Raw genomic sequence first — 25,488 nt, forward strand, 5'->3', positions numbered from 1 at the left:
GCCTGCTGTGTTCATCCAGCTCTACACCTTGTTATCTCAATCTTTAGAACATCCCTCAGTTACACCCCATTCTTCTAATACTGCCACCTACAGGAGCACAGGTGTCAGCTATTCAATAAACACAAGCTTTCTTTCCTCCCTGGGGAATTTTCTGTATGGGGAGTTCTCAATTTACAAATGGCCAACATATGAACATTTCCTGTCCTTGCCAACGGATTTGGAATGATATTATCATAGCATTTACAGCACATCAACGGACTATTCATTCCGACAGGTCAATGCTCATCTTTACCCAGCACTTGTGCCTCCTCCCATCCCTGTTCAGCAAACACCACGAGAATCTCTATCCATTCCTTTTCCATCACATTTTAACCAGCATCGCCCTGAATACATCTACACTATTCATCTCAGTCCTTGTGGCAGGTTGTTCTGTTAAATTCCTAGTCCTAAAGAAAGGGCAAGGACTGTTTATTAAATACATTTGTCATGATGCACAATTAAATAAAGTGCCCTGATTTTGGCAAGTTAAGATTGTTAATGCCATATCTGTGATTTTCTTGTTTGCAGCTTGACAGATGTACCTATTAGGAGGTGTGACTCAGTCCCTCTCACCTGTTCAAAAGCAGGTCACCTCAGACACTTGCCTCTCTTTTCACCAGTGGCAGTTGTTGGGGTGGAGAACAGATTAAAGACAGCATGTAAACACACACACACTCCACACCACCCTTGCTTGTGCTGCACTACTGCACAGTCACTGGTAAGGGCTGAATAACATTGATAAGACTAAGCTTGGACTGCTGGAGTTGGCAATCAGTTTTATTTTGTTGGGCTGGAGGATGATGATCATGATGATGGTGGCGGGGATTGGGATTTTGGGACATTTCACAGCTTCTTTCTGTTAATGATTTCCCACTCCTTAAGAATGCAAAAATAATTGATCCACATCAACTGAATTGGAAATATCAATTTTTAAAGAGAGTGGTTTCTCTTGAAGAGGGAAAGAAGGAATTCTGAGTTGGATAGTTCTTTGATAGGCGAAGGAGTCAGGGGCCATGGGATGGGGAGGGGGCAGATAGGAGAGTAGAATTGAGGCCATATCCAAATCAGTCATGATCATACTGGAAGGCTGAGCAGGCTTAAAGGGCCAAATGGCCTCCCATCCTACTCCTGTGTTCCTAGCGACTGGAGTCCTTCTGCGAAGTGAGACTCATTGATAGACCCCAACTACTCCAGGTTTTAAACACAGACATTCAAAAAGGGTAGCTATGCATCCAGCAAGATAGACAAATAGGGAGACAATTACCTGTGATACTGTGTTGTTTTTGATCTGCCATATTTTCTTGGCTTCACCTTTCTCCTTTTTGTTCAGCAGGTCAGGACTAGGTGTCACTCCTGAATTCCGCGTGTCGATCAGCTTTGTAACCAGTGCCCACAGGCGGACTTGCCATCTCAGTACTCCAGGAATGGCATCCGCTGGATTAAAAAAGGAAAGGCTTTCTTCTTCAGTTAATTCTTTCACAGGATGTGGATCTTGCTGGCGAGGCCAACATTTGTTGCCCAAACCCCCTAACTGCCCTTGAACAGAGCGACTCCTCACCTCACTTTGATTTGGAGTGTTTTTTTTTGGGGGTGGGTCAATTTTGTGCACTTGAACTGAAGGACGTTAACATGCAGGTATAGAACACTTGCCCAATTCAGACTTTAGTGTCAATAAAGGATCCCACCATCATACACAGCATGGGCATCTGCAGAAAGAAGCCTTTGCTACTGTGCTCCAGAAATATGCTTTTACCAGACTTGGTCAACATCCCAGTGCAACATATTCAGCTTTCAACATGAGCCAATCCACCAGGGACGATTGGAGATTTTGCGTTAATTGTGGAGTGCTTTATCTAATGAGCATTTTTAACTCATTTGCGACTGTCTTAACTTATATTACATTGAAACCTACCATCAAGCAGACAGAAGACATTTTGACTTGATTACTCAGTGACAGCTTGTAATCCAAGTGTTAACGTTGAAAGGGGGGTGAGCCTGAAGTACACACTTCTTAAAGAATGTATTTTAATCTCTTTTTCTAAGAACGCAATGAATTCCAATCAAACCCAACAACTTGCTTTCATACTATAGGGTGGAAGTTTATTTAAAAATCTGCCATCTCGTTCTCTGCCCTAAGGGGACATCATCTTGATTGACTGGTCAAAGTCCTGGAAAATTATTGTGGGTGTTCCTACACCCTGATGGCAGCAGCTGTTTAAGACAGGAGCTCACCACCACCTTTTCCAGGGATATTAGGGATGGAGAATAAACACTGGCCCAGCCAGAGGTACCCACATTCCCTGAGCTAGGACCCAGTGCTGAGGGAGGGGGTACATCATGGTTTAATAATGGGATCTGACAATCCCCGCTATGCTGGGACCAGGGGCACGGTGGACCAGAAGTGGCACTGGTGCCTGTCAGTTTAACTCCAGCCCCTGACATAAGAGAATATTAAAAGAAAAACAAAATCAGTCATCACTTCACTCAGGGAGAATAGCCAATTCTGAGGTGGTAGTGATGTTGTGTTAGACCCTGTCAGCGTCACTTTTTGCCATCGTCCTCAGACGACAACAACTCGGTTTTGTATCTGAGGTAAGCACGGAGCACAGCCGCCTATCAAAAATCCTGACTTCAATTCAAATCACCCCATTAAAAGGCCAACCCACTACTGTTATCACCACCACTGCAAACAACGATAAAATAACTAAGCAGAAGAATAGGATTAGAAGGAAAGGGAAAGAGGAATGAAAAAGTATTCGTTTCCTCAACTCGGTCTGTTTGAGCCCAGGAATGATCTCCTATGTTGTCATAATGACTCTGCGACTATGGTTTTTTATTTGATGAGTCGGTTGGCCAGCTGGTTTGCTATGCAGAGTGATGATAACAGTGTGGGTTCAGTTCCTACAATGGCTGAGGCTACCGTGAAGGACTCGCCTTCAGAAACTCTCCCCTCACCTGAGGCCCAATGATTTCTCAGGTTAACCAAACACCCGTCACTTTTCCCTAAAGATCACTTTTCCCTACGGTCCAGTCGGACTATGGTGACTTTTAGATCTGGCTTTGTTGAAAAGGTGCTACTGTGCAAAATATTGTTGCTAGAGGGCATCAGTCTCTTACTTTTAATGTCCCACAGAATATCCTGCTGTGGGGGTGCTGCATACAGGATGTACAGGCGCACAGTGTCAATCCCGTACTTCTGGATCATCTCTGCTGGATCGATGCCATTGTGTTTGGATTTGCTCATTTTTTCCCAAGTGATTTCCAGTTTTTCGGAAGTGCCAGCGTGGAGAGGGTCAGGACCTGGAGTGGAAAGGAATAAACAACAGCAAAAGAAAAGTCAATAAATTTACTTGTATGACAGTGAAGCTCTAACTGTTAGCTTTCAGCTGCCCAAAACAATGCCAACTTCATGATAGTAAAACAGATCTAATCCATTCACTGGGAAGAAGAATTAACCCTGGCACAGGGGACATTTGTTCCTGATCATCTGAACTGGAGTCAAATTACTTACAGAAAACTTGCATACAAAAAGCGAAGAATGTTCTAATTTTTGTTTTAAAGTATCAAAAACTTACAATTGCCACTGTTCAAAACATGTGATATAACTGGCTGGGGAATCTAAAACATAGGAATGGCCTGAGAATTAAAGGGGTCAGACATTTAAGACTGAATAAGAAGATATTTCTTCACTCAAAGGTGGAAAGATCTTCACTCTCTAAGCATTTGAGGGATCACTGACTGGTGGTACAGATTTAAAGTAAGGGCCAGAAGGTAGAATGTAAGGAAATGTTTTCACCCAGTGGGAACCTGGAACTCACTGCCTGTTAAGGATGGTAGAGGCAGAAACCCTCATAACACTTAGGAAGTATTTAGATGTGCATTTGTGATGCCAAGGGATACAAGGCTATGGGATTAGAACAGTTAGGTGGCTGTTTTTGACCAGCACAGATTCAAAGGGCCAAAGGGTCTTTTTCAGTGCTGACGATCTCCACGACTCAAAGATCGTGAATCTTTGGAATTCTCTGACTCAGAGAGATGCTCAGTTATTAATCAAATACACAAAAGGTTGATAGAATTTTTTTCCCCCCCTTTGGCAGTAAGAGAATTAAGGGCATGAGGAAAGTGCAGGGAAGTGAAAGAAGATTAAGGATGATCCTGTTGAATGCTGGATTGGGCTGAAAGGGACAAATGGCCTTACTCAATTCCTGTTTTTTATCTTAATGTACATGTGTTAATTTGCTTCTATTCAAATAAGGAAATTGGGAATCAGAGTCTGACATTTGACAAAGTCCTGGGAACAGGCTGCCTCTTGATTTGAAACATCTGCAAATAACAAAATAAAACTGGTCTGAAAAACCCAAAGACCCAATCCAAGAACAGAAGACCAGGGTACACGGCCAGGCCAATGCATTCTGGGAACTCAGAAAAAATAACCTGCACCCCTCAATCTATTACTGTCCTATCACACACTGTGCACTAATGATGGCTGACCAGATTTTGGTCACAGCTCCACTTCCCTGCCTATACACCACCACCAATATCCTTAGACCCCCTTCAAGTATTTATCAACCGTCTCTTAAAATATTCAATAAGAGCGAACTATAAGGTAAATGGAAAGCTCTGGGGAATATTGATGCACAGAGAAATCTGGGTGTTCAGGTCCATGGTACCCTGAAGGTGGCAACGCAGGTCGATAGAGTGGTCAAGGCAGCATACGGCATGCTTTCATTCATCGGACGGGGTATTGAGTACAAGGGTTGGCAGGTCACGTTCCAGTTGTATAGGACTTTGGTTCAACCACATTTGGAATACTGCGTACAGTTCTGGTTGCCACATTACCAAAAGGATGTGGATGCTTTGGACAGGGTGCAGAGGAGGTTCACCAGGATGTTGAATGGTATGGAGGGCACTAGCTATGAAAAGAGGTTGAGTAGATTAGGATTATTTACATTAGAAACACAGATGTTGAGGGGGGACCTGATTGAGGTCTACAAAATCAGGAGAGGTATAGACAGGGTGGATAGCAAGAAGCTTTTTCACCCAGAGTGGGGGACTCAATTACTAGGGGTCACGATTTCAAGGTGAGGAGGGATAAGTTTAAGGGAGATATGCATGGAAAGTTCTTTACGCAGAGCGTGGTGGGTGCCTGGAACGCGTTGCCAGCAGAGGTGGTAGAGGCGGGCAAAATAGCGTCATTTAAGATGTATCTAGACAGATACATGAATGAGCAGGGAGCAGAGGGATACAGATCCTTGGAAAATAGGCGACAGGTTTAGATAGAGGATCTGGATCGGCGCAGGCTTGGAGGGCCGAAGGGCCTGTTCCTGTGCTGTAATTTTCTTTGGTCTTTGTTCAGCCTCGATTGCTCTCTAGGGAAGAGAGCTTATGACCCTCTGGGAAGATATTTGTCCACATCAGAGTGCTAAATTGAGAGATCCCTCATTTTTAAACTGTGGCCCGAACTTCACGAATGAATTTCTCTTGGTTTATTCCATTTGATCTTCTTTCTTTTGCTTAATAAACTTGGTTCTATTGTTAAAACCAGATTTGCAGCTTACTCTTTCATGGGATGTGATTATCTCTGGCTAGGCCAGCATTTATAGCTCATCCCTAATTTCCCAGAGAGCAGTTATAAATCAACTGACAGGTAAGGGTGGCAGATTTCCTTTCTCAAGAAGGACGTTAGAGAACCAGACAGAAAAATAACAAAAAAAACCTATCAATCCAGATTTCAGTCTAGATTCTGACTGGTCCAATAAGAACATTGACTGGAATCATTAATCCATACATGTAATGGTCACTGACATCCTTCCTTATTCACTTCTCAAGTAATTCCAGTGGTCACTTACCATCAAAATTTATTTCCTCTTTCTTTAGATATTGGCCATTTGATGGTAAACGAAAAGTTTTCCCCTTGATAAGTCCTTGCACGAGGAGTTTGTGAAAAGGTTCCCTGTACAAAAGCACAGAATATGCAAAGCAAATTTAAAATGATCAAATCATGACCGGAAATTATTTTTATTGAATCATCACAGCAACGTCTGAAAGAGAAGGAGACACCAAAACAGAATCAATGATCCTGGCTGGGAGAAGCCGGCTTGGGAATGAACGCAAAGGTAAACTTTTGTAACACTGGGATCGCAAAGAAAGATCGGAATCAGAACAAATTAAATTCAATGGAATGAAAGAACAGAATCAAAGGACAATTTCAGCACAGAGAAGGCTATTCAGCCCGCCATGTTCACCTTGACCTTCTGCAACTGCAAATTAGCTAGCCCCACTTCCCTAAATTTCCTCAGTAGCTCTGCAAACTTCTTTTATTCAGATAATTATTCAATTCTCCTTTGAAAGCCTTGATTGAATTTGCCTCCATCTTAGGGGAGGCGATGGCCTTGTGGTATTATCACTGGACTCTTAATCCAGAGACCCAGATAATGTTCTGGGATCCCGGGTTCGAATTCCGCCACGGCAGATGGTGGAATTTAAATTCAATAAATATCTGGAATTAAGAATCTAATGATGACCATGAATCCATTGTCAATTGTCGGAAAAACCCTTTAGGGAAGGAAACTATCATCCTTACATGTGACTCCAGACCTACAACAATGTGGTTGACTCTGAACTGCCCTCTGGGCAATTAGGGATTGGCAATAAATGCTTACTGGCCAGCGATGCCCTCATCCCAGGAATGAATAAAGAAAAATCTCCAGATCCTAATTATTCATATCGTAAAAAGTTTCTCCTTCTGGTTCTTTGGCAAATTATCTTAAATTCTGGGTCCCACTCCCAATAGGAAGAGTTGCTCCCCATCTACTCTGTCCAGAGCCCTCATGATTTCCAAGAGTGGCAAAGAGTTTGTTTCCTCTCCACGCGCCCCGAGGCACTTCTCTTTCCAGTGCATCCACCAGCATCGAAACTCTCCATGAGCCAATTTATTTTTCTTGGCCATGTCAGGGACAGGAACATTTTCCTTTCAGCATGGAAATAAGGAATTAATTATTCTGAACCATTTGTGGGTAGCACAGTCCGAATACACACCAATACAGGAAAGGATCGGCAGGTAACATGACTTGCTGTTTAGAAAAGATCACGTGTCCGAAAGAATAGCGATAACAATCACCAATTCAAATGAATTCATTATCTTCACTTAGAAGATATGTCAGATAGTGCAGAACGTTATAGGTGATGCTCATAGATGGAACTTGGTTCTTCCAGGATTTTCTCTGGGTAAATCTGTAGTCTCAACCTCCTCTTCTAATACTAGTCCATGGGGCTTAGAGTCATACAGCATGGAAACAGACCCTTCAGTCCAACCAGTCCATGCTGACCGTAATCCCAAACTAAACTAGTCCCACCTGCCTGAGCTTGGTCCAAATGCCTCCAAGCCTTTCTTATTCATGTACTTATCTAAATGTGTTGAACACTGTTTCGAAATAAGGGGTCTTCCTTTTCAGATTGAGATAATGAAGAAAGTCTTCTCTCAGAAGCTCATTCATTTTTAGAATTCTCTACTCCCAAGAGCAGTGGGGTCTGGCTTATTGAATATATATAATCAAACTGAGGTCGACCGAATTCTGACAGACAAAGAAGTCAAGGTTCATGCGGTCATGTAAAGCAATGTGGAGTTGGGGGCCACATTTAGATCAGCCATGATCTTATTGATGGGGGAAGCAGGCTCAAAAGGGCCAAATGGCCTAGTCCTGCTCCTATTTCATATGACTGTGACCTTACAAGTGGAGGGTCTTCTGAATCAGAGGCACAAATACCTTTACTAGGTGCCCCCTTCATTTTTACTGTGCTGTGGAGAACAACTATCACTGCCCTTTTCCCTTCCCACAGATTGAGAGCTTTAATGCAGTGAGGTGACTAACCTGCTGAACACAAGCTAGAAACTCATCACCCAACTCATACACAGAAGCTCAAGCAGGAGGCGTGGAACAGACTTTGAAAAACAAAGTGCTTCATAAAATTCATTTCAGATACATTGTCATGACAAGGCACGACAGCAAGTTGAACTTTATAATCAAATGCAAACCTATCCAGCAGGTAATCATCACTCAACTGGTCCCATTGTTAATACTTCTTTTGTCAGTTTATATAATTTAAAGTCAAAAACCCGGCAAATATATCCATCTTAGTCAGAGGAAATATTCACACTCAGGTCATTTTCTGATGTAAATCAGTGTAGAGTTCATGATATCGCAATGACAAACTTCTCCCACTGGAGGACACTTCAGTATGTGTATAGCTCACTTTCACCTCCTGGGGGCAGGTAGCTAGAACTGTAGCTGGTGCTGTCCTGAGTGGGCAATCATGCATTTTGTCTACATTATCCGACTGTAGAGCCCTCAACAAAATAAATGATCCATTCACACTTTTGTGCATTAAATAAAACTCATGAAGGTCAGGTCAAATTAGCCTGCATTACAACAGGTTTACTACAAGACTGTGCAAAATTGTGTCACAACCATGGTAAAACACATCTTCTGTTACATTGATAGTAGGATCTCTCTCTATTTATTTCAGAATCCCCTTCCCCTCCCCCATTTCTGAAGAAGGGTCCAGACCCGAAACGTCAGCTTTCCTGCTCCTCTGATGCTGCTTGGCCTGCTGTGTTCATTCAGCTCTACACTTTGTTATCTCTCTTCTGTTACATATTTCTTCAGAGTAAGTTGGGAGGTGGTGGCATAATAGTATTGTTGCTAGGCTAGTAATTCTGGAATTTAATAAATAATCACAAGTCTTATGATGAATGAGATACCGTAAGTTTTCATGACAATTAACAATCGGGTCCACTAACATCCTTTAGGGAAGGAAATCTGCTGTCCTTACCTGGTCTGGCCTGCATGTGACTCCAGAGCCACAGCAATGTGATGGACTCTAAACTGCCCTCTGAAATAGACTAACAAGGAACTCAGTTCAACGGCAAGCAGGGACAGCCAAAACTTGCTGGCCCAGCATTGGCATTCTATGAATGATCAACAAAATTTACAAAAAAAGCTGGATGTCTCCCATCAGTCCTGCCTGCCTGGGCATCACATAGACTAACATGACTGAGAAAGAAGTGCCAAGAGGATCGATCATATGAATACATTGGAAACAGTTCCGAGAAGGTTTACCAGACTTACAGCTGGAATAGTAAGTTATCTTATGAGGAACAGGTTGACAGGTTTTCTTGTATCCACTGATGTTTAAAGAAGAGTAGGAGGTGACTTTATTGAAACCTGAGGGTCTCAACAGAGTAAACATGAAGAGGATGTTTCTTCTTATAGGAGAATATAGAACTAGGGGTCACCTTTTAAAAATAAGGAGTCACCCAGTTAAGATGGATGAGGAGGAATATTTTCTTACACAGTGTTGGAAGTCTTGGGAACTTTCCTTGAAAGGTGGTGGGAGCAGTGAAAGGTGGTGGGAGCAGAGTCTTTGAAGATTTTTAAGGCAGAATGATAGATTTTCAATCGGCAAAGAGGTGAAAGGTGCGAAGTATTCAGATCAGCCTTGAACTTATTGACTGGTGGAGCAGGCTCAAGGGGCTGAGTGGCCTCCTCCTGTGCCTAATCTGTACGTTCATGTGGTAGATATGACATTGAAATGATAGAAACCGACAGGACACATCTCCCAGACATAGCGGTTGCCAGAATGGCAGTCAAACAGACTTCAGTAACGGAAGCTGATGGAACAGGTCAAAGGCAACTTGGCGAAGTACATCGAGAGAGCATCTCCGAAGGTGGAACACCACCTTGGTTGCAGTAAAAGTGAGAGATTGTGATAAACCAGGAGTAGTGGGAGAGGCTTGCTGCTTATTGTCACACCCGGGACCTTCAGTACAAAGTCCAAGCAAATCTTCCTTTAGAGGGATGATACTTGCCTGTATTTGACCATGTTTTGATCATTGCAGAAATGACTAATAAATCTTGCGTAGTACAGATGCATGACAGCGTGTTCTTTGCCTCCGATATACAGATCTACAGGCATCCAGAAATCCGCTGCTGCTTTGTCGAAGGGCCTTCGAAACGAGACAATGACACAATTAGCGACTGTGCTTATTGCATAAAGCAAAGAGCTGTCAAACTTCTCCATGTATGCTATCCTGGGTCAAGAAAGATTGAACCTATAATTTTCTTTTATAAAACATTAATCACTTGGTAGTACAGGACTGGAGTATTGATGAAACAAAAATTATACGCTGTCAAAGCTATTCACATCAGTCATCAGGCCAGAATTGCAAATCTTAAAAGGGAACAACAATTTATATTGCATGAGAAAAGGCTGCTGATTGTTTGGAAAGCAGACCCTGACTGGTGGAGGCATTGTAAAGGAGAATGCACTAGGAACCAGTGAATTGCCAAGATTCTATTTAAATTCAATCCAGACGAGTTATCTGTGATTGGTCAGGACATTGTCACTGAAAGTGCACCAGGGAATGACTGCCCTCCAAGGTTTCGTTTAGTTGAAACATATTCTGGTTACAAAGAAAAAGGCCCCGTGTGTCCAATTGCTGTGTCCAACGTTTAGATGGGATTCTATGTTCGACATTCAGCAAACACTGGCTGACTGAATACTGTAAGTTTTGTACATGTTGAAAACAGCCAAAGGTATGTGTTATTGACTACAGCCCACTAGCTGTTGGGACATATACCTTACAGAGCAGCAATGAACCTCGACATAACATTACTCATTTGAGTGGTAGACAGGATATCCTTTTGGCTTGATGGCAGCAGCGTACATTCCCTATTCCATTCTTTCTGGAGTAATTAGGTGCCAAGCAACCAAAAAAGGACTTGCAACATATTTGGGATTATGCAATACAGATACTACTTGTATATGTGATACCAGGTTACTGCCAAATAGACAAAACAAGGTATTTTGTTACTTTGCTAACAATTTCATAGTGACAAAGCACTTTGTAAGACTTCAGGAGGCCATTGTAAACCCAGGAAATGAAGTAAGTTAGCTCAAACCCTGAAAAGCCCTTCCCTGATCCAATTCTCAAAGGTGAAGCACATCACAACCAGTTTCAGCAGACAAAGTGAATTCTCTTATTGTTATCAAAATAAATGCTAATTTCTCAAATAGGTGTCATATCATTATGCTAGCACAATAAAATCTTACAAAATGGGGGAATCACAGTGGCAAAGTATAATGTAGCTGAATGAGTAATTGAGAGGACCTAATGTTCTGGGTAAGTGGGTTCAAATCGCACATGGCAGATGTTGGAATTTAAATTCAGTCAACAAAAATCTGGAATTGAAAGCTAGTCAGTGATAGTGACCATGAGACTACTATCAACTGTTGGAAAAACCCATCTGTTTCACTAATGTCCTTTGAGGAAGGGAATCTGACATCCTTACTCAGACTGACCTACATGCTGACTCTAGACCCACAACAATGTAGTTGATTCTTGACTGCCCTCTGAAATGGGCCTAGCAAAACACATTCAGTTCAAAGGTAATTAGGGATAGGGAACAAAGGTGACAAGGGAGCAAAACAAAAAAAGCCAAATACAAGAGTTAAGGAAACACTCTGGACCTCCCCCAGCCTCTCAAACTCCAAGTGGGGGTGGGCTGGGACAGAATGGTATAACATCAAAATTAGAGGTTAGGCCTTTTGAGGATGACATCAGACAGGACATCTTCACAAAGTCGCTGAAACCTGGAATTCCCTCCTCTTTTAATAAAAAAACAAAGCTGAGGCTGGGGACCAATTTAAAACTCGAATAGAGCAATGTATTTTTTTGTTAGGTATGGATATCACCAGAGATGGAACAACTGTTTTCAGAAGAAGTTAAGACAGAGGCTGATCGAGATTAATGGAATGGCAAACTAGACTGGAGGGCCTGAATGGTCTACTCCTGTTTCTGCTTGTCCCCAGGCAAAGCTGAAGTCTTACTTATTTAGGGATTTTTTTGCTGTTAAGAAAGAAAGTCATTTCAAACTCACTTTTCATTATTATGAGAGTCAATGTATCTGTAGTAATACCAAGCTGAATCCACAAACGTATCCATGGTGTCAGTCTCCCTCTGGGCAGGACCTTTACATCTGAATGGGGACAGCAAGTCACACATTTGTTGGCTTCCAATGCACAACAGTTAGTGATTCAACCACAACACAAACTGGAACACTGCTGACTGAATTAAACATAACATAATAAGGCATATTGCTCCAAGCACCATTAGCAGTTAGCAACATTGTCCAACTGAAGAGATTGGGGCCAAAGCTAAATACTCCGAGTGCTGGAAGTCAGAAATAAAAGACCCAGAAGATACTCAAAAAGTCAGGCAGCATCTGTGGAAAGAGAAACAGAGCTAACAACCTTTTATCCGTCTCCGGAGAAACGGTCAAGTGTCAACCTGCAATGTATACGAGGTAGTGACTAATAGACCAACAGAGAATTCAGGAGAAACGTCTTCAATCGGAGAGTGCTTAAAGTGTAGAAATCGCTAGTGCAGGGCGAGTTGAAACTAGTAACATTGATGCATTTGAGGGAAAACCAGATAAAATGAGGGAACTGAATTGATAGGATTAGGTAAAGAAGGGTAGGAGACTTGCTGAGATAAGTCAGCGATTCTGTGCTCTACTCTGCAACGTTAATAATCAAGAAGCTGAGTGCTCACTTTTCCAGTGTAAACTGATCTGCATTTGCAGTTTGATATCGATAAGGAAGTGAATTGGCTGTGCTCCGGTAACATCACTCAGATAGTGTCAGACTGGGAGCCACGGTTCGTTTAAAAGAAGTCAGTGCCTGTTATAGGAATATCGGGAGTTTATTTTCAAACTCTGGTCTTAGCACATACAGGCTGACAGAAATCACACCAAGTAATTGCCTGAAAGGAGTACAGAGTGCAAGGCGCCTGAAGACATCCTCGGCACTGAAATGTTGCCCATAATTAGCTTTTACACAATGGAACTTTCTCCATGAAGCAAATTTACTGAAAGAATCTAGTACTGCATACAAGCTGCACAGGATTATATACATGGAACGTTGTGAAAAAATATATTATCGTACCTTGCTATCAGACACCTCCTCCTCTTCATTGGTGAATCTGTCTACTTTTGTTTAGAATTATATACTTTTCTTGCCTCAGAGGCCTTTCAGCCCTTTATGACTATGCTGATTTTCTGCAGCCCCATTCCTCTGTAAGTTGGCAAATATCTTTTTTCATCTGTAAATCCTTTTACTAGTGGTCACTGTTTTCCCATTGTACTTGCATCCTCTGCACTAACAATCTACTAAATCAGAAAAATAAAGTCCCTGCTGTTTCTTTTCCTTTAGACATTGATCTTAAAATTATACCCTCTAGTTACTGACTCAACCACCAGTGGAAATAGTTACCCTTAGATTTACCTCATCCAAGCCAGTCACCATCGGACATTTTGAGCAGGAACTTAACAACTACACTCTCACACACTTTCTTAAAGTAAATATATTAAGATGAGCCATCCAGAGGCCGACTGGAGAATTTTGGTACATCGCTGTCTATTTTTGCACCAGTGATGCCTTTCGTCTTTTAGTCAGGAGGCTGGAAGAGGATGGTGGAAACTACAATGAGCTTTGCAGTAACAGGCCCCAAAAGGCAGTGTGGCCGTGGAGATTATGATGCTCCTCCTCTGTCTGTTGCGAACTAATTGTTTTTATTTCTGTGCGTCCATCTTAGTGATACACCAAGGGTGGCATGAAGTAGATTATTTAATTTCACCATGACCATGTGAGCTCCTGGGTGCAATAAAACTCAAAGATCACAGAATCCCTACAGTGTGGAAACAGGCTATTTGGCCCAACAGGTCCACGCCGCCCCTCCGAAGGGCATCCCACCCAGACTCATTCCCCTACCCTTACATTTCCCCTGTCTAACCCACCTAACCTAAACATCCCTGAGCACTATGGGGCAATGTAACACTGCCAATCCACCTACCCTGCACATCTTTGGACTGTGGGAGGAAACCACCCAGAGGAAACCCACGCAGACATGGGGAAAATGTGCAAACTGGACACAGACAGTCGCCAGAGGCTGGAATAGAACCTGGGTCCCTGACGCTGTGAGGCAGCAGTGCTAACCACTGAGGCCACAGTTTTTTCCAATGGAAATACAGTGGATCACTTTGCTCCATTGGTACAGCAAAGTCACTGCTTGGGGGGGGGCAGTGGAAAATACCAATTAAATTGCTTTTCTTACTAATTACCTCTTTAGAACAAGAAGTTGTGGAAATTTACTGCAGATGCTGGAATCTGAACTAAAAACAAAAAATGCTGGCGATCGCAGCAGGGCAGACAGCATCCATGGAGAGAGAGCACGTTAACGTTTCAAGTCTAGATGACTTTTTGAGACTCAAAACGCTAGCTTGCTTTCTTTCCGTGGATGCTGCCTGGACCTCTGTGATCTCAAGCAATTTTTGCTTTAGAACGAGACGTCATTGTTTTAGGATTAAGGTTTGTAGATTAAAAGGAGGAATTACTTCTCTGAAAACGGTTGTGAATCTGTGGAATTTACTATCCCAAAGTGCAATGGATGCTCGCGCACGGAGTAAATTTAAGGAAGAGATAGGCAGATTTTTAATTAGCAATGGGTTGAAGGGTTACCTGGAGAAGGCAGGAAAGTGCAGGTCAAACTGAGATTAAATCAGCCAAGATTGTATTAAATGGCTGAGCAGACTCGAGGGGTTCAACTGCCTATTCCTGCTCTTAGTTCTCGTGTTCTCTTTAAAAACAATTCAATTTCTAATTCAAAGTTGAATCAAAGATTAGTTACAATATAACAACAATCCAAAACATTAATTCTGTGTGTCTGTTCACAGATTGCACATGTCCTGCTTTCATTTTCAAAAACTACTGGAGCAGTTTTGTTGTGTGACTGGGCATAACTGACTTACTGAGGACAGGCACAATTGAACCACTCGGCGGCTGTAGTTAGCGGGGAGAGCCCTTTAGCTGTAAACGACTTAATCTTGGGTAAAAGCACAGGTAGATCCTCATGAGGGACAGGAACGGGACCACAGGATTGGCAATGGACGATGGGAATAGGGGTGCCCCAGTAACGCTGCCGGGATATCAACCAGTCACGCATCTTTGGGCTTGTAAGGTAGCCACCGATTCCAAGGTCTCTCGCACGTTTCAAGATGGCCTGAGCTGCAGATTGCCTACCAAGTCCTGTGAACTGAAAAGTTAAACAGCCTGAGATTTGTTATAAATACTTCAGCTTAAATGACAACCTGCCATTAGCAAGTAAGTTCTGATCAGCTAATCTTTAACGTTTGACAGTCTTGGTATCATGATGTTAAAGTATTCCTGTTTCCTGAATGTCTAGCTCTCGTTACAGGATAGCAATGATCTATTAGAAGACCTCATTAGTCATTGTAATGTACAGACATGTTTCTTAAAAGAAAGTAAATTGCCTGTGCAAACTAAATTCCTCCCTTTTCGCTTTCTAAACTCTACAGAATCGACCAAATGGGTTTTAATTTTGCCGTAGCCACCATGGTGTCACTGTCAGCAATTGCTGCCATAATTTCTGAAACTGAAAGCAATTTTAAGAATCTGTACATGTACAGTTAAATGTGGAAATGCAGACATTGCTAACTATTTTTTCAGCAGAGGGTTTGCTGTTGAGACTCCCCTCAGAATGCAAACATTGGAAAAACGTTGCACAGATGAAAGCTTTCACTAGCACACTCTTCAATTGTAAAAGCCCTTAAAAAAAGTAATACTTGTTGAATGAGATATACCAGAATTTCTTCTTGCAAACACAAAGCTCATTAATTACTAATGAACAGCCTCATTGGTCCTGAAAGAATAGTTTTGTTTGATTTGATTTATTTTTGTCACATGTACAGAGGTACAGTGAAAAGTGTTGTCTTACATGCTTTACAGGCAGATCATACAAGTGCATTTGTGTTTGTTAAATAAGAAATTCCACAGTTTTGGAAAAAAATGTTTACAATACTCTACCCAAATCCCACATGCATTACGCAAGCATTTATTTCATTACGTAAAATTGAAGGGATTTGGTATTTTTAAATTCCTAGCTTGCTGTCTGTGAGCATATCCCAATTTGGTTGCCTGCTGCCCCTCTGTGTTGCCATCACTAGCTTCTGAAAATCACCTTAATTCAGCTCCAGCTTTAAATTGTTCGTGGGCAACCAGAAATCTACATCAGAGAGATCGTAGGACCTACATCTGCAGATTTCTTTGGAGGCGAGTGGCAAGCACCAATGATTTCAACATTTGGGCACGACTTCAGCCTCTGCTCTGTCCCTGTCTCTAATGTGCTCAATAAGACACAAACATAAAATGGATGTAAGCCCCAGCCCAGCCTAAGGAGCTAAATTCCATACAGTGGATGGTATAGGTCAATCCAGCAGAGATACAAGTATGTTAAAATTGATAGATTATGGATGAGTTACTTTATAAAGCTAGATTAACTAATAATTCTAAAGAGGTCAACTTTTCACTTTCATTTTCAGGTAGATTACTAATCAGCATGCAAGAGTGGGTGTGCAGTAGAGTTTGTCTGTGAGCTCCTTGCAAAAAGGACAGCAAACAGAAGTTAACATTTTGGAACTGCCCAAACCACAGCCCTCCCTCTCAGCAGCCCCATCACTGACCTCATCACAATTTTGTAAATGCTCGGTGCCATCGGGCAGGGTTTCAAATACCTCTCGCCATTCTAAACCCAGCCTTTTTGCAACTGCTGCATCTTCCTGACTAAGGCTGGGAATACCTTTGTTGAAACAGAAACAAAAACACAAAGTAGTGGGAGACGAATTAATGGGGAGTGTTAAGCAACCTTCGTGTTGGCTGAAGATCATTTTGCTCAATTATTAACAGCATGTTTCTTTCATCCTTCCTTTGACGTAGGCAGTACCATTGTCTTTTCACTCCAGTCTTCCACAGTGTAAACAAGGACCATGTAGCAATTCAGGTTTCACTCTTACAAATGCTGATCTCAGCCAGCTCACAGGGAGTGATGTAGGACAACCATCTCCCTCTACTAGCGAAGAACCTCATTACTGCTTCCACCTTTGTGTACACTAAGAACTGCATCTTCCGGCAAATCTGTGCACATCATTGCTGCAAACACACACAAGGCATCTGCTTCCTTCATAGGTTTTCAAAGGGGATCAAGACCAGCTTCCAGTTCTTCAAAAGGTCATCCAACTTTTGTTTATCATTAAGTTCCCTGTTTTCCTGCATGCCTCAACTTGGTAGCAAACTACTTCTGTTAATGTACATCAAATATATCTTTCCAAACTCAACAATGGCATAAAACTTAAATAATGGGCTTAGCCAGTAGAGGTTAGCACGGGAGCTCTTTAGAAGTGTGTCACCTGAACACACTTACAGTCTCTAAAACAGTAAAACCATCCAAGGTAATTGAGAGGAGTATTTTTATTCTTATCGAGTTCTCTGCCCAAAAACAAGTCCAAATCATACACCCCCGATTTCCACAAGGATAAGCCACAAAGCCCAAGTTCTGAACCTGCCCTGGTAGGGTCAGGGGTCAAAACTCATGTTGATGGCACCAACGTAACCCACACTGGCAATCCAGCCAACTGGTGCCTGCAAAGAAGCTGAGTTGCAAATGGCAACGTGCATTTGTTACATGTATATCGTAGCCTAGAGCTATGACGGTAGATGCTGTAATGCCTGTCTATCAGATATCTAACACAGGAATCCCTCCCGCTCTTACTGCCTGCCGTTGACACCTGTTAGGCTGATCACAGGTTGGCACTAAACAGGCTTGGCCCACACCTTACTTGGCCATTAAATCCTGGAGTGGAACTCAAACCTGGACGTTCTGGCCCAGAGTCAGGATGCTACACACTGCACTACAAGACCTCCTCCACAGAAGTATAATCAAACAAAATTAATCATTCAGCCAAGTAAGGGGACATTACAATGGGAGCGCGAAAGGTTTGGTCAATAAAGCAAGGTTGAAGGTACATCTCAAAAATCAGGAGAGAGGAATCAGTACATTTAGGGTTCCAAAATTCCAAATTTCTAAATTGCCCTCAACCAACCTTATCAGTTCATCCCATTAACAGCTGTTTCCTCACAGACCTTAGTGCCTTGCAGTTATCCTGCTCTCTCTTTGCTCCTCCCCCAAAGGATAAAGTGGGTAGCATATAAATAAACACAGAGAGTGATTTTCTATTTAAAAGAAAAGTAAAGACACATGCTTTATTGTTGTCCAAATAATGAATCAACAACAATGATGGCTTATAGGAGGAAGGAAAGTAAATTGTAAAATTGGTACATTTCACCGCAGACATTTACAGCTATATGAAGGTCTAATTTCACAATAGTGTAAACCAATCTCTACTTACCACCTCCCATCAAACAACATAACTAAAAATGAGGAATGGCTGCCTTACCTATGACTGTATCCAAATAACCTTCAAACTCTGTCTTGGCTGAAATTACAACAGGAATCTCCTGACCATTTAAAAGGTTGACCCCAGTCATTGGTGTCTGGCAGTCTGGAAAGCAAACAGTAACAGACAATGATTAGACTCTTAATGGATCATTTTGTTTTCAACAATTGGACAGGTACTTTATCAAGAGTAATAGCAGTTCCTGCTGGTCAGCAAGGTAAGTTCTTTTTATGAACTGTGCCATAAAGGCTGAGGCAACTCAATTTCAACAATGTTAAGTATAATTTTACCACATGTAGGAAAAGGTCAGACTAAAAAGATTCTACACACCTTTATACAACAAATTACTTTCCAAAACCCACAATGGTATCAATGTAGCAGCAGAAAATATTTAAAAAGCATGAGATATGATAGAGAGGAGTGGGATGGGGGAGCGAGAGGACAAATGGTGTAGAAGTGAGAATAGAAAGGAAAGAATCAGCAAGAATGAAAAAGGTAGATGAAAGAGAATGTGCAGAGCAGATTCTCAACTCCCAGATCAGAGTACATAATTCAGGTAGGCACAGAGTGCAAAGGTTGGAAGTGCCTCATTTCTGTTGCTATAGAATCAGACTGGTACCAGAGACCCCACATTATTTTAAACCAAACAAACTGTACAACGTGACAACAAGGTGCAGGGCTGGATGAACACAGCAGGCCAAGCAGCATCATAGGAGCAGAGAGGCTGACGTTTCGGGCCTAGACCCTTCATCAGAAAAGGGGGAGGGGAAGGGGGTTTTGAAATAAATAGGGAGAGAGTGGGAGGCGGATAGAAGAGGGATAGAGGAGAGGATAGGTGGAGAGGAAACAAACAGGTCGAAGAGGCGGGGATGGAGCCAGTAAAGGTGAGTGTAGGTAGGGAGTTAGGAAGGGGATAGGTCAGTCCAGGGAGGACGGACAGGTCAAGGGGGCGGGATGAGGTTGGTCGGTAGGAGATGGAGGTGCGGCTTGAGGTGGGAGGAGGGGATAGGTGGGAGGAAGAACAGGTTAGGGAGGCAGGGACGAGCTGGACTGGTTTTGGGATGCGGTAGGGGGAGGGGAGATTTTGAAACTTGTGAAATCCACATTGATACCATTGGGCTGCAGGGTTCCCAAGCGGAATATGAGTTGCTGTTCCTGCAACCTTCGGGTGGCATCGTTGTGGCACTGCAGGAGGCCCAGGATGGACATGTCGTCTGAGGAATGGGAGGGGGAGTTGAAATGGTTCGCGACTGGGAGGTGCAGTTGTTTATTGCGAACCGAGCGTAGGTGTTCTGCAAAGCGGTCCCCGAGTCTCCGCTTGGTTTCCCCGATGTAGAGGAAGCCACACCGGGTACAGCGGATGCAGTATACCACATTGGCAGATGTGCAGGTGAACATCTGCTTGATGTGGAAAGTCTTCTTGGGGCCTGGGATGGGGGTGAGGGAGGAGGTATGGGGGCAGGTGTAGCACTTCCTGCGGTTGCAGGGAAAAGTGCCGGGTGTGGTGGAGCTGGAGGGGAGTGTGGAGCGGACAAGGGAGTCACGGAGAGAGTTGTCCCTCCGGAAAGCAGATAAGGGTGGGGAGGGAAAGATGTCTTTGGTGGTGGGGTCGGATTGCAGATGGCGGAAGTGTCGGAGGATGATGCGTTGGATCCGGAGGTTGGTGGGGTGGTACGTGAGGACGAGGGGGATTCTTTTTTGGTTCTTATTGCGTGGACGGGGTGTGAGGGATGAGGTGCGGGAGATGTGGGAGACACGGTTGAGGGCGTTCTCGACCACCGAGGAGGGGAAGTTACGGTCCTTGAAAAACGAGGACAACTGAGATGTACGGGAGTGGAATGCCTCATCCTGGGAGCAGATGCGGCGGAGGCGAAGGAATTGGGAATAGGGGATAGCATTTTTGCAAGAAGGTGGGTGGGAGGAGGAGTATTCTAGGTAGCTGTGGGAGTCGGTGGGCTTGAAATGAATATCGGTTTCTAGGTGATCAACTGTACAACGTGATCAGTAAGCCTGCCTTTGGCCAAACAGCCTCAAAACAATTTATGAGCCTTTCACTTCATTGTGGAACATTGCTGTCTGAGAAATGGCTCTCCCATTCATCTACGCAACAATGCAATTCCAAACAATTCAGCACAAGAAGGGACTGGATTACCCTTGAGAATGTGCACTGCTCAGGATCACATTTAAACCGCTGTTACTCAAGGTGGTGATACTGTGAATTTAACATTACTCAGAGCCACTGGCATTCTATTAATACTTAATGGGTTCCTATCTATATAGAATTGTTATGGTGCAGGAGGTTGTTCAGTTCATCATGTCTGTATCAGCCCTGTAAATGATTTAGTGACATTCTCTTGCCTTTTCCACACAACCTAGAAACAATATTCCAGTTAAATAATTACCCAATTGAACCTGCCTCCACCATACTTCAAATACTCAAAGTATTTTTCACACATCGCACTTCTTTTGCCAAAGTGCCTTACATCTGTGCCCTCTCGTTTTTGATCCTGTTGCGAGAGGGAACAGTTTCTCCCTATCTATTCTGTCCAGTCCTCTCGGGATTATGAAGACTTCTATCAAACGTCCTCTTTGCCTTCCTTTCTCCAAAGAAGTTAGTCCCAACCTCTCCAATTAATCTTCATAACTGAAGTTTCTCATCCTTGGAAAAATTCTTGTAAAGCCCTTCTGCACTTTTGGTCAATACATTCAGATCTTTCTTACTAGTGTGGCGCCCAGGACTGTACACAATACTCCAGCTGAGCCTAAATAATGTCTTATAACTTGTAAGCTCAGCATAACTTCCTTGCTTCTACTCTCTTTTCCCCTTTCATTAAAGCCTAAGATACTGTGTGCCTTACCGACTGCTCACTGTACCTCTCCTACTACCTTTAATGACAACTGCACACACACCCAGGTCTATCTGTCCTGCATACCCTTTCAGGTAGCATCCTTTATTTTGTACTGCATCAAGCCATGTTCTTTCTATCAAAATGATCACCTCACGCTTCTCCACATTGAACTTCATCTCCCATCTATCTGCCCGCTGCATCAACTTGTCAATGTCCTTTTGAAGTCTACAATGCCATCCTCAGTTTAAAATGTTTTCAAGTTTTGTATCATCCACCATCTTGGAATCTGCCTCCTGCACACGAAAACTCAATATACATCAGGAAAAGCAAGGGTCTCAGAATTAATTCCTTGGGAATGCCATTGCAATCTTCCCTCCTGCCTGAAAAATATCTATTAACCACTACTGTTTCCTAGACCTTAGCCAATTTTGTATCCACATTACTACTGTCCCATTTATCCTATGATCTATAACATTTTTCACAAGTCTGTTGTATGGTACTATATTGAATGCCTTCTGGAATTCCAAATAGACCATATCAACAGCATTACTATCACCAAATCTGTTACATCTTCAAAAACCATAGACAGTTAGTTAAACAGGATTTTACTTTAATAAGTCCATGATAGCTCCTCCTCATTAACTCACATTTTTTCTTCTAACTATTAATTCTATCCTCTACATACTCTTTCTCATTTTAAAAGTTTCCCTACCACTGAAGTTAAACTGACTGATCTGGAATTACTGGGCTTATCATAACAATCTTTGTTCACAAAAACAGGGCATTACGTTTGCAATTCTCCAGTCCTCTGACATCACTGCTGGGTCTAGGGAAGATTGAAAGATTATTGGCAGTGTTTCTGCAATTTCCACTCTCATTGCCTTCAGTATCCTTGGGTGAACTCATCTGGCCTCGGTGTCTTATTAACTTTAATTACTGACAATCTATCCCATCTCATCATTAGAAGGAATTAACAATGATGGAGTTTCCTCCTCTGTCACCATCTGCAAAATATTGATTTAATACCTCAGCCATGTCCCCCAAATGTAAACACATTTTTTTTTAGTTCCTAATTGGTCTCATTCGTCCTTTAATGACCTTTTTAATGTTTATGTGCCCCTAGGAAACTTCGGAATGTGTTTTTCTATTCATTTGTGGGATGTGGGCGTCGCTGGCTGGCCAGCATTTCTTGCCCATCCCTAGTTGCCCTTGAGAAGGTGGTGGTGAGCTGCCTTCTTGAACTGCAGCATTCCTCCTGCTGTAGGTTGAGCCAAATGCCAATAGGGAGGGAATTCCAGGATTTTGACCCAGCGGCATTCCCTTCATGTTAGCTGCCAGCCTTTTCTTATAAACACTCTTTGCTCCTCTTATTTGCTCGGTCACCCACCTTCTGAATTCAGCTTGGTTCTCATTCATCTTTACTACCTGTCATAAGAAACTTTTTCTTCATCTTAATCTCCATTTCCTTTTTCATCCAGAGAGCTCTGAGCCTGTTTCTCTACTGTTCCTTTTTGAAGGAATACATCTGAACTGTACCTGAACACTCTGAAGGTATCCCATGGCTCAGAAACAGTTTTCTCCCCCACATACCCTCTATATGGTCCAGCTCCGTTTTTGCCCCAGTAAGTTGGTTATTTCCCAGTTCCATATATTTACACCTTTGTCCTTTTCCACTGTCTTCCAAAACCTTCATATAATGATCACTGTCCCTTAAACGTTCCTCCACCAACACTTGCTCCACTCTGTCTACTTCATTCCCAAGAACCAGGTCTCAACACGTGTGCACAGAGGGATTTGAATGCGCAAACATGAATTTATAATTGAGACATCAGTTGCTCTAATTACCTCTCCTTAACCCTTCTCTCCTGAAAATGTCAAACGTTCTACCCCAGCAGCAACTCTCCAATATATCGAGCTAGTTATACATCAGCAGGGATGACATCAAGTGTCTGGATGGTGGACTGGTCCTGTTCACAAGTGTAAACATATGGTTGGTGGACAACAATTAAAGGAGAAACATAGTACAGGACCCAAACTCTGACAGTCGACAAGCTAAAATTGCCTAAAAATCCAGATTTTTTTTAATCCCAAAGAACACGGTGAATGGAGGAAAAACAAATCAATGCAAACTCTGAAATATTATACGTGGCTAAATGGGTGCTTACCATGAAATCAGTGTCATCAGTGACCAGTATTTCTGGTGCCCACACATATTAAACATGAGAATTATTACAAGGAATGAGCCTCACCAAGATATAGCTCCTGACTTAATGCAAATATCCATTGTGGATCTCCAAAATAAAAATGGATCAACTTCATGCCAGTTTAGGAGCTTCAAAGTAAAATGCTCAACACTATCAATTCCTTGCTCTCATTGGATCTGGCTAGCATTCCAATACACAGGAAAATCTGAAATCCAGAAGGACTGGGAGCAGGGGGTGCCAGATTGTGGACACTGGACTTGTACTGATCAATGGTTCTCAGTCGTAGCCCAGGAACACAGACCAATTAGAGCCTCTGGCAAGATTGGTAACCCTCAGCGAGCCTTAAGATGGAAAGTAGGCTTCATTCAGTCTGCACGAAATGACAATGCACACCACTAAGCATATTTAACCGCTGCAATGTCCTTTTTATGGAATGGTCTCAGTTGCATTTCTGAAAAAAACACCAAGATTTGGATTATCAGCAGCAGATAACCTTTACTTCATTCCTGCTTGTAACACATCAAGTGCAGGCACAGCCAGAGCTAGTGACTCTTGGACAAAAATGTGCAGAAATACAACAATTGTGATTATTTTGCTGACAATTTCCAGTTGACATTGTAACAATCACAGCCTCTGTGATTGACTTAATAAGTTTTTCTTTTCTTTTAAGCAAAACCACTGGGTTTCCCAGGGAAAGGAGGATGAAAGCAATCAAATTAATCCATCAAAATCTCAGTTAAAGAAAAATCCTGCAAATCAGACCAAAATTATAAACCAGGCAGAGGATTGTACTGACAGAGAGTAAATGGACATGAGATTTATCTAGGAATTTTTCTTGCTTGTGTGGGTGCCAAAGTGCTTTGCAAGATCAGGATAGCTCTACCGAGAATATTTATGGAGAAGTTACTCTTTCTACCCAGCAAATGTTTGGCAAGAAATGTCTGTGCAAGCCATTAACATTTCACAGAAACAGAGTGTGCGCTCAAAATAACACAAACGCAACAGGATGACCTATAAAAGACAACAGAGTTAAAGGGGGACAGTCTGAAAGCAGGAAAAATTAATCACTGTTTTACATTCTTTTCTGGTCAGTCTGAATAATGTTGCGTGAATAAAGACAAAATATTGCGGATGCTGGAAATCTGAAATAAACAAGTTTGTCAGTTCTGAAGAGGTCGTACTGGACTCAAAACGTTAACTCGAGTTCTCTCTTCACAGATGCTGCCAGACTTGCCGAGTTTCTCCAGAATTTTCTGGCTTTGTTTTTAAATAATGCTGCTGCTTCCCTCAGAAAAAGAACAAATCTCAGGTAGTTACTGAAGAGAAGAGATTACTATCTGCATTGTCTCTTCTGCTGATAGAGGAAGGATACTCTCTACTTGCAGTCACTTCCTGATAGAGACAAGGTCATGTGACAACAATTTCTTCTGGCTCTGTACTAAGAAGAGAGTATTTTTAGAAAATTAAATCCCATTGCAGGAAAATTGCTGCAATTGGAATTTCCTGTTCAAATATCACCAGTTGCAAAACATAGCCCTGTTCTCAAAACTCCCCAATGGATTACAAAAGTTCTGCTCGCAAAAAAGACCCTGAACTACCTGTTGCCTGCCACTTTACTGCACCACCCTGCTCCCTGGCCAACACCTCTGTATCTGGCTTGCTGCAGTGTTCCAGCAAAGCCCAACGCAAGCTGGAGGAACACCACCTCATTTTCCGCTTGGGGACCCTACATCCCTCCGGACTCAATATTGAGTTCAATAATTTTAAGGCCTAAACTCTCCCATGTCCCAGCCCCCAACCCCACACACCAGGCCTTGTTACCACATAGCCTGCCACTACACACCCCCTGTTGTGAGTCACTAACAGTCCCCATTAATAACTACTCACCCTCCTAGCCTGATCGTTAGCAACTCCTTTGTCTGTCCAATTGTCTCACTCTCTTTTTGGGCTCTACCCTATCGTTTACTCCCTACCCCACCCACCTCCCTATTTGCTGCATATAAACTGACGTTTTCCCAGCCACCATCA

The 25,488-nt window shown here is 42.6% G+C and overlaps 1 protein-coding gene across 1 annotated transcript in view; it reads right to left on the reverse strand.

The window, feature by feature from the left end:
• The window catches only part of lars2 (leucyl-tRNA synthetase 2, mitochondrial), a 63,390-nt gene that overhangs the window by 36,826 nt on the left and 1,076 nt on the right, over nucleotides 1–25,488 (reverse strand). The window contains exons 2-10 of the mRNA XM_048609212.1: nucleotides 22,847–23,026; nucleotides 18,408–18,512; nucleotides 16,638–16,753; nucleotides 14,907–15,190; nucleotides 11,979–12,077; nucleotides 9,908–10,045; nucleotides 5,889–5,992; nucleotides 3,157–3,339; nucleotides 1,304–1,473 (exon numbers count right to left, since the gene is read on the reverse strand). Coding sequence (XP_048465169.1) covers nucleotides 1,304–1,473; nucleotides 3,157–3,339; nucleotides 5,889–5,992; nucleotides 9,908–10,045; nucleotides 11,979–12,077; nucleotides 14,907–15,190; nucleotides 16,638–16,753; nucleotides 18,408–18,512; nucleotides 22,847–23,026 — 1,379 coding nt within the window. The remainder of the gene's footprint in view (nucleotides 1–1,303; nucleotides 1,474–3,156; nucleotides 3,340–5,888; nucleotides 5,993–9,907; nucleotides 10,046–11,978; nucleotides 12,078–14,906; nucleotides 15,191–16,637; nucleotides 16,754–18,407; nucleotides 18,513–22,846; nucleotides 23,027–25,488) is intronic.

The sequence above is a fragment of the Rhincodon typus genome, chromosome 2, assembly GCF_021869965.1.
Source record: "Rhincodon typus isolate 14 chromosome 2, sRhiTyp1.1, whole genome shotgun sequence".
NCBI classification, from domain to species: domain Eukaryota; kingdom Metazoa; phylum Chordata; class Chondrichthyes; order Orectolobiformes; family Rhincodontidae; genus Rhincodon; species Rhincodon typus.